Source organism: Mauremys reevesii, linkage group 13 (assembly GCF_016161935.1).
Source record: "Mauremys reevesii isolate NIE-2019 linkage group 13, ASM1616193v1, whole genome shotgun sequence".
NCBI classification, from domain to species: domain Eukaryota; kingdom Metazoa; phylum Chordata; order Testudines; family Geoemydidae; genus Mauremys; species Mauremys reevesii.
In genome coordinates, this window is record NC_052635.1 from 3,680,003 (window position 1) to 3,697,681 (window position 17,679).

Here is a 17,679-nt window from a genome sequence, read left to right on the forward strand (position 1 = left end):
GATACAGGAACGGATGGACCAATCATGGATGGGATGTGGGGATGTTGCACTACAAATCCACAAAGTCTTACACATATGGCAGCAAGGCTCGAATACCAAACTAAACAGGCTAATGGGTTCGTTCCAGCATGGCAATTTTTATCTCTTCTGGAATAAAAGGGGATGGGGGTCATTGGATGGATAGATGGATGGATGGAAAAAAAAGAGAGAGATGAGCTGTATGGGGGTAGATAGCTAGAGAGACGGACAGACAGACAGATCAATGATTCTGGAGGGTTTCTGTCAGCACCCCCTGTGACTCTGTTTCTCCCTGAAGACTGGATGCTCCCCAGTGCCCCCACAGTGACACTTCACATCCTGCCCCCCTGCCCAAGCCCAGGAGCAAGTGACACTGTCACCTTGCTCTGCTCCACCAGCGGCTACTACCCCCGGGGCCTGCAGCTGACCTGGCAGGCGGGTGGGAAGGAGAGAGAGGGCACCCAGCTCAGACTCCTCCAGGGGAAAGATGGAAGATTCAGCTCCTCCAGCAACCTGACCATGTCCCAGGCAGAGTGGGACAAGCTGGGGGAGTACAGCTGCCATGTGACCCACCCTGGGACTGGTAGCCCCCAGCTCAGCACTATCAGCAAGTGTGCAGGTGAGTCAGCTCCCCTCATGCTCCCTTGGCCCCTCCCCTTCCCCCTACCTACTCCCCCTCCACTCCCTGACCCCATCTCCCCTTCTTGCTCCCCCACCCCCTCATCTCTGCAGCCCCCTCTGCTCGCCACCCTGATCCCCCCATCCCTTCCCACTTTGCACCCCCTACCCCATCTGGATCAGGCCTGGTCTACTTCTCCCTGCTCCCCAAACCCTTCACTGCTCCCCCTGGCATCCCTGTCCCCCTGACCTCACCCTGCTTCTGCTCTGCACCCCTCACCCTACCCAAGCAGCTCCCTCAACTTCTACCCTGCCCCTTCCCTCCCTGCAGCCTCTCCCCACTGCCACACCATGTGAAGGACACATCTACCTTTCTTCTCCACTCCAGCCTGTCAGGGGAGCATCCCCCATCCAATCTGTACCTCCTCAAGCCATCCCTGCAAGCCTTGCTCACTCGAGGCGAAGCCCTCCTGACTTGCCTGGCAGTGGGCTATGAGCTGGCCAAGCAAAGCTCCCCAGGGAGCTGGACGTGCCATCTGGACTGCCAATGCCACCATGAGAGAAGCCAAAACACACAGCAACCAGACCCAGAGTCTCCTGAGCCACCTAGCCATCCCCAGAGAAACCTGGGACTCTGGAAGCAGCATTCTCTGTAGAGTGACTCATCCCTGCTCGCTGTTCCAGGGCATGGAGAAGACCATCCAGAAGCTCAGGGGTGAGAGAAGAAGAAGGGACTCAAACAATAATCAATCACTTTGCCTAATGCTTTATAGGAGGTAGGGACAGGGACACCTCCCACTCCTTACTGAAATACAGCCACCCTCAGGAAGGGGTTTGGTACCATAAGGCCCAGAGAGAGAGAGATGCAGTCATGGATGGGTGGATGGATGCGGATGGATGGCTGGATGTGGATGAATGGATGGATGGATGTTTATGGAGATAAATAGAGAAGAGGAAGAACAGATAGGTAGATGACAACCAATAGGAAAGGATAGAGAGAGAGAGTCCAACACCCCAAATCCTATAGCACAGCACTCCCGAGTACAGAGCTGGCAAATAAGCCATCTAATGTCCCCTATTTGGATCTGGATCAGAGATGGGACCCCCAAGAGGGGAAAGACCCCGTGTTTCATTCCCCACCCCTGAGCCAGCCAACCCCCTGCCCTGGGGCTGGGTCAGAGGAGATGCTGGGGAGATGTTCCATATCCAATTCCCCAACTCCATTGACTTCAGGGTTTCAAGTCACTCTTGATGAACTCACATTGCACTTCCCCTCCATACAGGTGCCAGCATAGCCAAGGCTCCTTCGGTATCCCTCCTTCTCCCATCGCCGGCACGACCCAGCCCCAGCACTGAGGTGGGCTCACCTGTGAGGTCTCTGGTTTCTTCCCATCCGAATTGCTTATCAAATGGAAAAGGGACAACCACAGCATCAAGCCCTCTGGATACATTACTCTGCCCCCAGTGGCTGAAGAGAGGAATTCCCAAAGCTACCTGAAAAACCCAGTGTCTCAGTGGGAAAGTGGGGTTGTATATACCGGCATGGTAGGGCATGATTTCTTGCCGTCTATGCACTACACCAGCAGGACTGTGTTAGGTGAGTCTAGAGGCCAGAAAGAATTCCCTAGCAGTGGAAGAGGTGGTGAGCTCTGTAAGTCTGTGGAACCATTTTCCCTAAGGGAAGGGAGAACCCATTTCTCGGGCTTTCTAAAACTAGGACTGGATGCCCCCCCTGGGGAAATCAACTAGAAGGAACAATTCAGTAATGACTTTTCATCTCAGTCTGATGATACTGTGGAGGGATATGAGGGTGCAGTATTGTGAGCTAGTGATATCTCATCATGATATGGTGATGTCTAGCTTCACACCCCTACATTGTGGTGTTGCTATGTGACGTAGCTGTGTTGCGACATGGTGGCTTTATGGCACGGAGTAATTGCACATCAGCATGGCATGCTTTATGCTGCATGGAAACGTGACACACTATCAGGACATACTTTGTCATGATGTGTTGTTATTATGTCACAACTAGATCTTACTTTGTCACTTCATGATATTTTGTCATGACATTGCTATGTTTTCATTATGTAGTGATACATAGACATGAGTTGTGATGTCTTGTCATCATGGGATGGTGTCTCACCACGACTTGGTGGTGATTTCTGGTGGTTTATTGTATACTGCACTATAGTGATATGCTGATTTTTCTTTGTTGTATGATGTCTTCTCATGAGATGCTGATATTTTGGCCTGCTAGGATTATACTTTTGTTAATGTTTTGCTGCAACCTGACAGTGTTCTGTCATGACCGTGGTTATTCATGATGCCATGACCTGTTGTCTTGATGCTGTGTTGTGAAATGTTGACATCTGGCTGTGACAAAATAAAGATGCCCCAGGATGCACTGATGCTGCATCTCAACATGATGCAGTTGTATCATGGAACAGTGTTTGTACTGCATCTCAGCATGGCATGAATGCACCATGATTCAGCATTTACACTACCCCTTGATACAATATGATGGAAAAATTGTGTCACGGTTTACTTATGTGTGTTGGCACAGCAGCTCAACACCATGCAGTTGCTTCATGACATAGTGTTTGCATCACGCCTTGACATGACCTAGTTGCATAGCAGCATCTGCATTGTATCATGACCTGAGACAGTTCTCTTGCCACCACCCATGGTTTGCATTGCATCATAACATCATACCATTGTGTCATGACTCAGCATTTGCATTACAACATGACATGATGCAATTGGGTATGACTATGGAGCATACCTAAGTATCATCACATCATTATGATAATCCCCCAGAGCCATAGGGCGGCATGGTCTGCATTTTCAGAGTTTGCATCTGAAGAGCTTGGTGGTTAGATATTTCCACTGATGCTAAATCCTTCACCATCCTGGCCTTTTCCTTCTACACAACACTCACATTTCTAGGTGTAACTAGAGCTCACCTTCTCTTCAGCTTTCTAGCTTCCCCAAACCTCTTCAGCATCCTCCCCGCATCCTTCTGTATGAATTAAATTGCAACAAAAAGCCACCCCTTTGTTTCAGATTTCCTGGAGCCATCTCCCCCAACAGTCACAGTCTTCCACACACCAGACATAGGTGGGCATGAGAATCTGACCTGCTTTGCCACCGGCTTCTACCCAAAGGACCTAGACATGCGATGGACTGTCAACAAGCAGCACCTCAGCTGCAGCTCTCCCTCCTCTCCAACGGCCCTGGGCGATGGGAGGTTCCAGCAGAGCTGCCAGCTGGAGCTCAGGGCGGCCGAGTGGAGCACGCTGAAGACCTACACCTGCATTGTGACCCATAGCTCCACTAAGACGACGCTGGAGAAGGTGCTGCACTCTACTGGTAAGCACTGAGCAGGACTTAGCTCCACAGGCTGAGACATTCCACTCTCCCTAGAGGATTTAGGTGACATTTATGGAAGTTGTGTGTCCAAAATCTATTCGTCCTTCTTGGGTGTCTTTTCTCTGGCCACAGCTTCCTGTCATTGTCCCCTTCTCAACAATGCCCAAACTCACATTCATGAAGGCTGCCCCTTTTTGCAACTTTAATCTCATTTCTTTCCATTTAGGTCTAGGAATATTCCCCTAATTTCTCCGTATGCATGTCATTGGCAAAGACTGTCAGTTCTCAGTCATGAATTGTCCAGCATCAGTAGTCATCTTGCAATTATCATCCATCAGTACTCATATGTCAGTTCTCACTTACCAAAAGTCGATTCTCGATTTTCAATCATTGAATTGATGAAAATCAATTCTCAGTCATCATTTGTCAATTCTTAGTTATGAATTGCCAAGTATTAAAAGTCCATTCTCAGTTATCCTATCAATTCTTAGCTATTAGTTGTTGGATATCAGAAGTCAAATCTCAATGATCAGCCTTCAGTTCTCAGTTTCAGAGAAGACCACAAGAATGATTAAAGAATTAGTTATGTTTATTCTATTTATCTTGACAAAGAGAAGGGTAATGGGTAGGGCTCTACCAAATTCAGTCCATTTTTGTAAATTTCACGGTCATAGAATTTTTAAACTCTTAAATTTCATGTTTTCAAATATTTAACCCTTAAATTTCATGCTGTTGTAAAAAAGGATGAATATATATTTAAAAACAGCAAAATATAAACGTGTAAAGCCCTTAAGTGAGTATTTCTCAAACTCGGGGTCCCGACCCAAGAGGGGTTCACAGGATTGCTTCTGCCCTTCCTTCAGAGCTGGGCAGCCAGAAAGCAGCTGTCCAGACGCCCAGATCTGAAGGCAGGGCCAAAGTAAGAGTGGCAATACCTCAACTCCCCTACAATAGCTTTGCAGTCCCTTTTGGGTCAGGATCCCCAGTTTGAGAAGCACTATGTACTTTTCTATACTTTTACCCTATAGTATTGTATAGGTAAAAGTACACAAAAGACCAGATTTCACGGGGAGACCAGATTTCATGGTCTGAGATGTATTTTTCACGGCCATGAATTTTGTAGGGCCCTATTAATGGGTGACTTAATCACAGTTTATAAATAGCTACATATGGAAAAAATTGATAATAGAGGGCTCTAAATTTAGTAGACAAAGGTATAACAAGATCAAAATGGCTGGAACTTGAAGCTAGACAAATTCAGACTGGAAATAAGGTGCACATTGTGGGTAATTAACCATCAGAAAAAGTTACCCATAGGATATGGATTCTCCATGACTGGCAATTTTTAGATCAAAACAGGATGTTTTTCGAAATGATCTACTCTAGTTCATGCAGTGAGTAACTCAGGGAAGTTCTCTGGCTTGTGTTATGCCAGAGGTCAGACTAGATGATCACAATGGTCCCTTCTGGCCTTAGATCTATGAATCTATGAATGTGTGATACAGAAGCCCAGCAGAAGCTGAGCAGCTCAGAAAAACATGCCCTAGGCTCTAAACTTTAAGGACCCATAATCCGAAAATCCCCCAGTGACTGGGCAGGTAGCGTTATGTGTGACCACGTCCTCGATGGTTGATTCTACAGGCTGCCGGGAACCAGCATTGCTGTCCAGCTACATCCAGCCCCCATCTTTGAAAGAGCTTTTCATGAACAAGTCAGCTTCTGTGATGTGCAAGACCTCCCTGGCCAATGCTAGCATCAACTGGACAATGGATGGTGAGATGGCGGACCTGGGAGCCGTGAGGATGGAGCAACACAACGGCAGCACCTGGCTGCAAAGTTGGCTGCAGGTCAACCTGAGTGAATGGAACTCCACCGAGACCATCACATGCCAGATCAAGAGTGACCTGGCAGAGAATGTGCTGGGCATCAGCCCAAAGAATGGTGAGGACTTAGGGGAAAGGTCCTCTGTCCTGACCATCCCAGAAGAACCCTGGATTCACTGGAGCGATCCAAAGTCACACAGGAGAATAGCCCATGGGAATGTTCAATTAGCTGGGATGGACTGTAGGGTTAGGGTTAAAGTTAGGGCACTAGCTAGGAATAGATTTTAGGGTTAGACATAAGTGAGCAGCTGGAGGTGAATTTTAGGGTTAATATTAGAGGGCAAGATGGGGATGGATTGTCAGGGAGAGCCCTGCACCTGCTGGGGAATGGACTATAGATTTAGGGTTGGTGATAAGGAACTAGATAGGGATAGACTGTAGGGTTAAGCATTGCAGTTCCTAAGTTCCTTTGTACATCCAGGCCTCAGATACTGCAGTGATGGGTGCCAATATTAGATAGATAGATAGATAGATAGATAGATAGATAGATAGATAGATAGATAGATAGATAGATAGATAGATAGATAGATAGATAGATGTGAGCGGGAGAGAGAAGGAGTGCTATCATCAAATAATGGATGGTAAATTAGCCTTGAATTGATCCCCTTATCTGGTAAGCACTTCCTTAGTGCCTTGGAATCAAAGCCACCTTGAATGACTTTGTTGACCCATGATACTTTATATTCAATTATGCCGTTCTTGTGCTCTCTCTCCCCACCACACTCCTCCAATGCTGCAGGTTCCTTGAAGGCTCCAACCATCTACCTTCTGTCCCCATCCTCAGAGGAAATCTGCAGCAACCAAAACCTCACTCTTCACTGCATCGTCAAAGACTTCTACCCCGGTGAGATCTCCGTCTGGTGGCAGGAGAAGACAGCCCAGACTGAGGTTGACATCGCGGCTGATGATGAGAACCACAACTGTGACCATAACAGCCAGCAGTGCTCAGTGATCAGCAAGCTTGAGGTGTCCAGGAGCAGATGGATTCTGGGGACTTCTTACAGCTGTCTAGTCGCCCACCTCTCCTCTGAAGGGATTATAGCAAGAAGTGCCAATGTTCATACTGGTAAAACACACCTTGGCTGCTTCATTAGTGCCCCCAAATCCACTCTGTACCTCAACCTAAAGATCCCTCTGTTGGCTGCCCCCCACGCCTTCCCATCTGGCCTCTGCTTGTTCCCTATGTGTCTTTCCTTTGACTCAGTCCAGATGAAGACATCATTCACCTGCCTTCTTTGTGTACCTTCCACAAGTCTATTAAAGCAATAACCCAACTACACCCATGGGGAATTTTGCTCTTCTTTGTGGTCTCCTACCTCTTCTCCTGCAAGTATCTGGAGGATATGATGCAAAAGGATGGAGAGGGATTTATTATTAATTATTATTATTGAAATGTCTAGAGGTGCCTGTCACAAACTGAGGCCATGTTGTGTCAGTTACACTATACACACCTATCATCAATAGCCTAGTCAGGGGTAAACCCAGGTAAACTCCCTTCTCACTTGGGGAATATGCAGGTTAGGTCAGGTCAGGTCAGGTTAGGTTACTCATTTCAGTGTTTACCACTACACCACTGCCTACTCTCTTCGGACCAGATTTTTCAAGGTATTTCAGTGCCTAACTCCCACTGATTTCAAAGACCTTTGAGGACCTGGGCCTAGGTGACTAGGCAGCTAACTCCACCTGAAATGAATCTATTTCTTTAAGCACCTAATTATATTTAAGACCCTGGCCCTTATTATTTAGCAGATTTTCAAAGATGCCTTGGCTATATGGATATATGGATACCCAATTACCATTCATGATCAGGATTGGACATCCAAGGACCTTAGAAAAGTTTGAAAATCCCACACTAATGGGATAACTAAGGGAAGAAGGATTTGCTTGTGGTAAAGTCATTGGGCCGGGACTCCTGAGTTCTTTTCCTCTCTCTGCCACAGCGTTGCCTTTGTTGTTTATGGACTGGGTTTCAGAAGTTTGCAGCTCCATTCAAAGCCATTAGAAGCTGCAGGGGCTTTGGCATGTCGACATTCTCCATGTGTCTTGAATTCCTAGTCTGCAAAATGGGTGTAATTTACGACAAGGAATAGTTGTGAGGCACTCACACACAAGAGTGATGCAGGAGGTCAGGTTAGATTATCATAATGGGCCCTTCTGGTCATAGAATCTATGGGAATAGATAGATAGATGGATAGATAGATATACTCATTTAGACTCTAGATAGGTAGCAGTTATTATATCAGACCAGGCAAGTGGTCCATCTAACCTGGTATCCCACCATTCACCCATGAAGTCTTGTATACTGCTTTGATGGGAGACTTATAAGGAGAACAGTAAAGTTGGGGGAGGGTGGAATAATGAACAGAGGTCAGGGAACATTTGCTAGAACCAATTGGGGAAATCTCTGAGGCTGTGGAATCATCTTCCCAGGGGGATACACCCTATTCCCCAGAGGTGTCTGGGGTCTGCAGAGTCACCTCTCCAAGGGGAAGGGGAGAGACCCTCATCTTGTGTGACTCTTTACACAGGAGCCCTGATGGAAGCATTAGCGTAGCTGTCCTGCCTTGGAGAGGTGGCACTGAATGAGTCCCTCCCCATCAGTCATATCCCCATCCCCCAATGACCCTGGCACCTCCTGTCTTTCGGCAGAGTCCTGGCACTGCTCCGTCCTGGGCATCAACCCCTGCAGCATCCTAGACAACAGCATGGATGACTACAGTGAGCTGGATGATGCCCAATGCGTGTGGACCACGGTCTCCACCTTCATCGCCCTCTTCCTCATCACGCTCTTCTACAGCGGATTTGTCACCTTCATCAAGGTGAAAAGGGGGCTTGGGCTTGAACCAGGAGAGGATGGGTGAACCTGGGCTGGCTGAGAAAGAGCTACCAATCCATCCACCCGCCTACAATGTCTGTCTCTCTGTCTATCCCTATTCACCCCCTGTATCTATCTATCTATCTATCTATCTATCTATCTATCTATCTATCTATCTATCTATCTATCTATCTATCTATCCCCATATACCCCCTCTATCTATTTATCTATCTATTTATACCTCCCTCTCTCTCTGTTTTCACAGGTGAAATAGGTACCACTCTCTCCACACAGTGAAGAAGAAGGGATGGAGTCCAATCTGCCCCTCTATTTGCAGTTCTTTTGCCCATTTCCATTTCCCTGCCTATCGATGGTGGCTGGCCTGACCTACAGGGTAGATGATCCAGCCATGGTGATCTCCCATTACTTCCAGAGACACATGAAGAAAGAACATCAAAGAAAGGTCTTCATTGTTCCAGCCCATTTTATGAAGGCCAAGAACTATCCATACTCCAAGCTAAGGGAGAGAAAGTGGGGAAAGACGTCTTCCAGAAAGATTCTTTTGATAGTTCTCGGTTCCTTCCCTCAAACTCACCACATCAGCTCCCAAACCCCTCAACAAATTAGCTGAGATCCCCTCTGTGCTGCTAAATCTTATTCTGTACTACCCCTCCTGAGAGTCTTAGGGGGTCACGGTTGGGGACCCAATACACCCCCCATCTTTCACAGGGCTTTTAAGGTGGGAAACAAACCCCACTCCATTCAAGGTTGCCAAGGCCCCTGGTACCTCCTAGGGTAATACACATATACTCCCAGTCCTAGGACAGAGATGGAGCCAGTTGCAACAATCTGCATCCAGAAAAAGCCAGCCCACAGCCACTCCATGCTATCCAACCTCACAAGAGTTCATCCTCATTCTATTTCCCCACCCAAGCCCCTGAGAGCCAAATCTAATGCTGCAGATAACCCACTGCACCCCATAAGAACCCAGCCCAATGCCATTCCCCCCAGGAGGTCCCCACCCAACCCCACAAGAACCCAGCCTAATGCCATTCCCCTCAGGAGGTCCCCACCCAACCCCACAAGAACCCAGCCCAATACCATTCCCCCCAGGAGGTCCCCACCCCACCCCACAAGAACCCAGCCCAATGCCATTCCCCCCAGGAGGTCCCCACCCAACCCCACAAGAACCCAGTCCAATGCTATTCCCCCCAGGAGGTCCCCACCCAACCCCACAAGAACCCAGCCTAATGCCATTCCCCCCAGGAGGTCCCCACCCAACCCCACAAGAACCCAGCCCAATGCCATTCCCCCCAGGAGGTCCCCACCCAACCCCACAAGAACCCAGTCCAATGCCATTCCCCCCAGGAGGTCCCCACCCAACCCCACAAGAACCCAACTCAATGCTGTTTCTTCTAACAAAGCCTCAAGCCTACAAGACTCCAAACTAATGCTCTTCCTCAATAAATCCTCCCACCCAATGCTGGAAGAATCCAATCCAAATGCATTCCCTACCCATCCCCAGAAGGTTCATGGCTACTCCCCCAACAAAATCACAACCCAACCTGACAAGAACCTAACCCATACATCTTCCAATCCATACATAGCCAAACTCCACTCTTCACTTTCCAGTCTGAGGCCAACTCCAAACCCAGATCTCTCATGACTAAATTCTAAGCTGTTTCCCCCATGCCAGTTACCCTCACAATCTTTAATGCCCCACATCCCATGCTACTGTAATTGCCATGTATTCTGAGGTCCTGAGGCTTCTTGTACAAATGACATGTTATAACATTGTATTGATTTACATGCACCTGCATTATTTTCTGTTGTGTTGCATCAGCCTGCATTGTTTTGCTTTGCATTGGCTTTCCTGAATTTGCATCGCATTGCCTGGGACTGCACAGTGCTGCATTGTAGCATGGCGTCATGCCTTATTGCATCATACTGCATTGCTTCTACATGGTGCTCTTGCATGCTACCCTGTTGCATTGCCTGATGGTGCACCAATTTATACTGTGTTGTGTTGTCAAGTGCTATAGAAACATAGAAATGTAGGCTTGGAAGAGATCTCGAGAAGTCATCAAGTCCAGCACCCTGGGCTGAGGCAGGACCAAGTACATCTAGATTGTCGCTGACAAGTGTTTGTCCAACCTGTTTTTCAAAACCTCCAATGACGGGGATACCACGACCTCCCTTGGAAGCCTATTCCAGAATACAACAACCCTGGTAGCTAGAAAGTTTTTTCCTAACATCTAACCTAAATCTCAATTGCTGAAGATGTATTTGTCTTACATTTATTATTATTAATCGTGTTTATTATGGTTTTCTGTAGGACCAACCAAGGATGGGGTCCCATTGTGCCAGGGGCTGCACAAACACAGAGTAGCAGCCGTTCCCTGCCTGAAACGGTTTATAGTCTCAATAGACAGATGTAAGGTGAGGGAAGGGGTAGAACGCACCAGCACAGTGAATGGTACGATGGTGGCAAATGGCGCATTAGTGCCGTGATTTTTTTAAGGTGGGTTTAATTAGGAGGGGATCAGCTAAATGAAAGACAAGTGAAGGGAGGTTGAAAGGACGGGAGGTGAGGGGAACAGTGCAGGGGAGATGAGAGGCAGGTGTGATGTGGAGTCAAGGTGAAGAGTAGGTGGGGGAGGAAAGGAGAAGGTTGGCACAAACAGCCAATCAGCACAAAGCAGAGAAAGTCCAGTTTGAACTCTAGAAAGTTCTGCGACCATGTGAAGGTCCCTGCTTTGTATTGCATTTGTTCACATTGCAGCGAGCCTTTGCATGGCATTGTGTTGCACTGACTTGCATTGTGAGTGGAGCTGGGTAACTGATTTGGGGCTTCACTGGCCAGTCTGAATTTTAAAAAAAAATCATTTGAGGTGGACCTGAAACCAACATTTTTCAGAATTTCTGGCAAATCAAAAATTAAAAACTATCATTTCAGGTGAAACAAAATAATTTGTTCAGCTTGAAATAAAACATTTTGTTCCAATTTCAGGGGGGAATTTTTTAAACTGTTTTTGGCATTTTAAAAATAACATTGAAGGAAATTCTGAAACTCAAAGTCATCTGAATCCAAACAATTGAAACATTTCATTTCAAAAATATCAAAATGAAAATTTCAACATTTGGGGTTTTTTTTAAGGTTTTTGTTTTGATTTAAACAATTTGCTAGAAATGACATGAATTTCCTACATTTCAGTCAGCCCAAATCTGCATTTTTCAATGAAACAAGTTTCATGTGAAAAAAATTCGCCCAGCACTGGTGATAACGAGCCGTTGCCCGGCATTGCATTGTGGTTAGCCATTTCATTGGGTAGTGGTGCAGTGCACTGCGTGGTTTCGGATAAGTACTGTATGATGGAGCTGTTCCCCACAGCACAGGATTGAACTTGATGACCTGAGAAGTCTCTCTAGGCCTACGTTCCTATGCCTTGTATTGTTTTACCAGTGGTGTGCTGCTGCCATACGTTCACTGTTTCACTCTATCAAAGGACCTTGTATCACGTTATATCACACTAGATTCCATTGGATCACACTGCATCTTGGTTTTAGTCCAGTCTATCACATGGTATTGCATTAATCTGCACGATAACATGTTCTGAGCCAACTCACCACCAATTGTTTTGAGTTGTGCTGTCTAGCTTGAACATCCATCATGCTTTGGCTTCTAAATAAAACTTTGTTTTCCATAAAATCCAGTTCCTTTCTGTTTTGCTGGCAATTTTTCTTCAGGCTACTGTCTCTGAGAGCTGGTGACAGAGACATCAACAAAGGTTCTGATTTTTATCTAAAAAGTGATGAAGAAAAAGTCACCTAGTTGAGAGGAGGGTTAGTCATCTGGTTAAGATCTAGGTTCAGTTCTGTGGACTCCATGTATGATGATCTAGAAGATCTAAATTTAGTTCTGCAGACTCTATGTATGACTTTTAGAGAAATCACTGATCCTCTCTGGGCAAAATTTTCAAAAGCACCTAAGTCCCATTTTCAAAAGGAAAGTAGCTATTTAGAACTTAAATCCCACCGATTTTGACTTCACAGAGTGTTAAGTGATTAACCTGCTTAGGCATTTTTGAAAATTACACAGGAAAACCCAGATGACCTAGAGCAGGGTTTCTCAAACAAGGGTTGCCGCTTGTGTAGGGAAAGCCCCTGACAGGCCGGGCCAGTGTGTTTACCTGCCCTGTCCGCAGGTCTGGCCAATCGCGGCTCCCACTGGCCGCAGATCGCTGCTCCGGGCCAATGGGAGCTGCTGGAAGCGGTGGCCAGTAAGTCCCTCGGCCTTAGTTAGAAAGTTTTTCCTACTATCTACGCTGGGATGAATTCAGGTTGGAACAGATGCATAGAAGGGCTGCGAGGATGATTAAGGCAATGGACAGCTTGTGTTCTAAGAGGAGACTAGAAGAGCTTGGCTTGTTTAGCCTATCAAAACCCAGACTGAATGGGGGTTTGACTGCTCTGTACATGTATATCAGGTAAGCGAACACCCAGGAAGGAAGCTCTTGAAGTCAAAGCACAAGAACAAATGGTAAATTTCCCATGAGTAAGTTGAGGAAATTAGAAGCTTGGGAACCATCTAAAAATGGAGGTTTTGGAACCACCTCCCACCAGAAGTAGTGGGGGGGAAACACCATAACTAGTTTTAAGATGGAGCTTGATACATTTCTGAATGGGATTATATGATGGGGTTGCCTGTTATTTCAGGTGACTAAACTTGATGACCATAGAAGTCTCTTCCAATCCCACTCGGCACCTATCTGCGTCTTTAGGCAACCGAAAACTTTTCCAAATCTGGCCCTTAGGCATTTTTTAAAATGTTACCGTCTGTCCCTTCTGAAAATCATCAGCTAATCTTTAAACCACTAAGGCCAATTTCAGCGCCATGAATGTAAGTCAAGAGCCCAGCTCCCATCGATGTTCCATTGCCATTGAAAATCTTCCCCTCTAAAGCCAAATGGATTGACTTTGGGGAGTAAGGAGAGGGTAGGATCTGGGTTTATGCAGAACTTCTGAAAATCCAGCCACTTCTTTAAAGGCTTTAGTATGCATTAAAATGTCCATCTTTAGAGGCTCTCAGTGGAAAAAGTTGACTCTGCTCCTTAAATTTATATGACACACCCTGTCTTTATTTCCTTTGCATTTCTCTCGACCTGGTCTTAGGTTTGTCTACTGGGAAATCTCAGAAACTAGTGTTTGTAAAGGTCCCATCTAGTCCAGTCGTCCAGCTCAAGGTTGTTCTTTAGTCTATCACCCAAGAGCTCAGTAGACTCAAAGAATCTCCCTCAAGTCCTCTCTGCTCCATCTCCACCCAGGGCAGGACTGACCACAAGGCTTTCTCCACCTGAGTCTAGTTTAAAATGAAAACAGGGGTTTCCAACAGGTGACCAAGTGAGATGGGCACAAAACTTATATTGTCAGTCAAAAGGATTTGGGCACATCACGCTCTTAAACCCCTTTAAAAATCCCACTCCAAGTGCTCAGCTAGGAACTCATTAGCCAAGGTGATATCATAGAGTGGAGCATGGTTTGTCCATTTCTTGAAGATGGGCTAGGCTGGGGAGTGGGGTCTGGTGGGTTAGAGCAGAGGGGCCTGGGAGTCAGGACTCCTGAGTTCTATTCCCAGCTCAAGGAGGGGAGTAGCATCTAGTGGCTTAGAGTGGGGATACTGGGTGTCAGGACTCCTGGGTTCTGTTCCTGTCTTTACTTCTGAATCATTGTTGGGGAACCCAGTGCCTCAGTTTCCCCAATGGTTATAATAATGGTTACCTATCCCACAGTGGGGGCTTGGGGGGTCGGTGAAAATTAACAACACTTGGATGACAGCTGCTAGTGCAGAGTCAAGGGTTTGAATAATTTACAGCATGTTGTTCACTTTGTTTTTCACCACCAAGCCCACAATGGCTGTATTTTTTAACTTAGTCATCTATGGCCTTTCCATTCTGAGCCTCGCAAATCAAATCTGCCCCTAGCCATGCCAGTCTTCTACCCCAGAATGTCTCAAAGGGGAAACATCTGCTGCCAGATGTTTTGATAAACAGGACACAGATGTTCTCAGGCAGGCTAAATTGGGGGACAGTTCTTGGCCTAACCACAAAGGCCTTCAGCGCGTGATACGAGGGGAAACGGAGAGTAAATTTAACCTTCCCTGAAACTAACCTATTTGCTCATGCTCTGAGAATGACTCGGGGTCTCACAGCAGATGAACATTTAAAGAGGGAGAATGCAATTGACATTAAATGGACTCTATGGGCTAGTTCAATGTGATTTCCATGGGATTCCCTTTGAGATACACAGGACTGGAAGGGACCTCTGGGGTCATAAACTTATGAAGCAAGTTCCTAAAACTTTTGCCCCCCTCTCCTCCTAGGTGGAGATGGTTCCTGAACCCCTTCCTGTGATGGTTAGAAACCTTCTTCTCCTTTCCAGACTCAGCTTATTCCTGGCCATTTCATACCCACTGGTTCTGGTCCTTCAGCATCAGTAGTTCTTCCCCACCCTGGTGCGTATAAATAACAAGGAGAAATGATGGCTCAGTTGAACGAGGCTGACAGTGACTTCAACACACACAGTTCAGATTTCTCCCTAAATTCTATTTCCAGAGTATCCAGAGTTTAACATTGGCACTGATGGGTAATTAGCACCTCTGGAGATCAGGTTACTTCCAGGCAGGGGAACAAGGAGTGTGACTTTAGGCACCTGAGTTTGCTGATGTCCATCTCTATAAACTGGACAAACTTTCCCCACTCCACAGAACAGGTGCCCCTAGGGAGGGTGAGTTGCAGGACTGGCTGAGAACAGCTCAGTGAAAATCCTGAGGTCACGGGATGAAGATAAAAGAATCTGCCACCCCACCAGCGGTCAGAGCAAAGGGGGACTTTAAAGAGGCAGAATTAGCCAGGCTGGGGAGGTATCCAAGTTCTCGGGGGCAAGTGCCTAAGGATTTATGACAATTAGTCGGGTCTCCCAACTTTCAACTTATTCAAAATATGTTGGCTTCTACAGTATGGTGACACCTAACAGAGAGGGAGATTAGCTAGATAGATGTGGGGAGGAATGAATGGATGGATGGATGGATGGATGGATGGATAACAGGGGACTGGGACATACAGTGAGTAGTGTTCTCACAGGTTAAATCCCACAAAACCATCCTCAAATGCAGCAACCAATTTTTAATCCATTTTACTTTGGATCAAACACACAATTCCCATGTAAGTTGCACATTAAACAATAAAGCAAATGAGAGATGCTTCTCCCTTGACAGAGTCCAGGTTGACCAGCCCTCAGGACACTACAGACCTGCAAAAACACACACACACACACACACACACACACACACACACACACACACACACACGGAAAACTGGTCCCTGCCATGGGACGGGAGTGGAGGATTGAGGGGTACAGGGATGAGTTCAAGCTGCAGCATGGGCTGCCCCCTGGGGATGTCCGGGGAAGGACTCTGCCCTCCCTGCTCTGGGATCTGCAGAGCTCAGACCCTTCAGCGGCTGTTGTCGCGCCCTCTGAGCTGCCGTGGAACATGGTCCCTCCAGGTGTCCGGAGAGAGGGCAGGAGCCCGGGAGGGCTGACGATGGAGGGAGGGAATGAAGAGGATGAAGCAGTGCTGTCCACCTCCTAGGAGCCCGGAGCCGGGCACTCACCGCACCTGTGGGACACAGAGAGCAGAGGGGTTCGGCCGGTGCCATTGGACCCGGTGTTGGGCTCATGGGCAGCATCCTATGCTGGGAGAGCAAGGCCAGAAGGGGCCTTTGGGACCATCTAGCCTGTCCTTCAGCATAGCCCGGGCCATGGACCTGGCCCAGCCACGCCTGCGTCCTGCCAGGATGTCTGCGTTGAGCTGCAGCTCAACTTCCAGACAGAGACACCAGCCTTGTCAAACCGCCTCAGGGAACGGCCAGCGGGTGCCGCACGCCAACTCCCTGGGGAGCCACGGCTGTCTAAGCCGATCCTGCTTCTGGTTCCAGGCCCCGGCACCAGGTCCCCGCCACAGAACCGGCTTCACAGGCTCCTATGGCCCTTTGTGCATCTGGGCCCCACTACGGATCCTCAGTGATCATGGCTGAGTGGTTAGTGATTGACGCTCATTGGTCCTTGAACATTTGCTCTGGCTTCTTAATTAGTGATCATTCCTTTTTGGTCATTGATTGTTAATTGCAGATTATTGATAAGTGATTATTATCAGTCAATAATTACTAGCAGCTTATTGATGGTTGATGCTTGATCCTTTAGCCAACTGCAGCCCTGCTCCTGCCTTGTTCCCATCCAGCTCCAGCCCTGCTTCTATCTGGCTCCAGCCGGGCTGCTGTCCTGGACCCAGGTAACCTGGTCCTAAACCTGGGCTCTAATTCCTGACTTTGGTTTGAGTCTCTGACAACCATAAAATCACAGAGATGTAGGACGGGGAGAGACCTCGAGAGGTCACCTAGTCCCATCTCCTGCAGTGGGGCAGGACTAAGGAATAACTAGTCCATCCCTGACAGGTATTTCTCTAACCTGTTCCTAAAAACCTCCAACAATGGAGGCTCCACAACATTTGTTCCAGTATTTACCCAGCCTGACAGTTAGGAAGTTTTTTCCAATGTCCAAACTAAACTGCCCTTGCTGCAATCTAAGTCCATTGCTTCTTGTCCTGTCCTCACAGGATAACGAGTACAATTTGTCACCCTCCTTTTTGTAACAACCTTTTATGTATTTCAAAAATGTTACCATGTCACTCCCCCGCCCCGGCCACCCCAGTCTTCTCTATTCCAGACTAAACAACCCCAGTTCTTTCAATCTTCCCTCACACCTCATGTTTCCTAGCCCTTAAATGATTTTTGTCGCTCTCCTATGGCCTGTCTCCAACTTTTCCACATCTTTCCTAAAATGTGGCACCCACAACTGGATACAGGACTCCAGTTGAGGCCTAATCAGTGCAGAGTAGATTGGAAGAATTACTTCTTGTGT

The 17,679-nt window shown here is 47.2% G+C and overlaps 1 protein-coding gene across 1 annotated transcript in view; it reads left to right on the top strand.

Annotated features, from left to right (window-relative positions):
* LOC120380832 overlaps window positions 1-17,679 on the top strand; it is an 80,115-nt gene that overhangs the window by 37,470 nt on the left and 24,966 nt on the right. Inside the window, exons 6-9 of the mRNA XM_039498730.1 lie at window positions 3,700-4,005; window positions 5,647-5,946; window positions 6,628-6,954; window positions 8,538-8,707. Of these exons, the coding sequence (XP_039354664.1) occupies window positions 3,700-4,005; window positions 5,647-5,946; window positions 6,628-6,954; window positions 8,538-8,707 (1,103 nt within the window). The remainder of the gene's footprint in view (window positions 1-3,699; window positions 4,006-5,646; window positions 5,947-6,627; window positions 6,955-8,537; window positions 8,708-17,679) is intronic.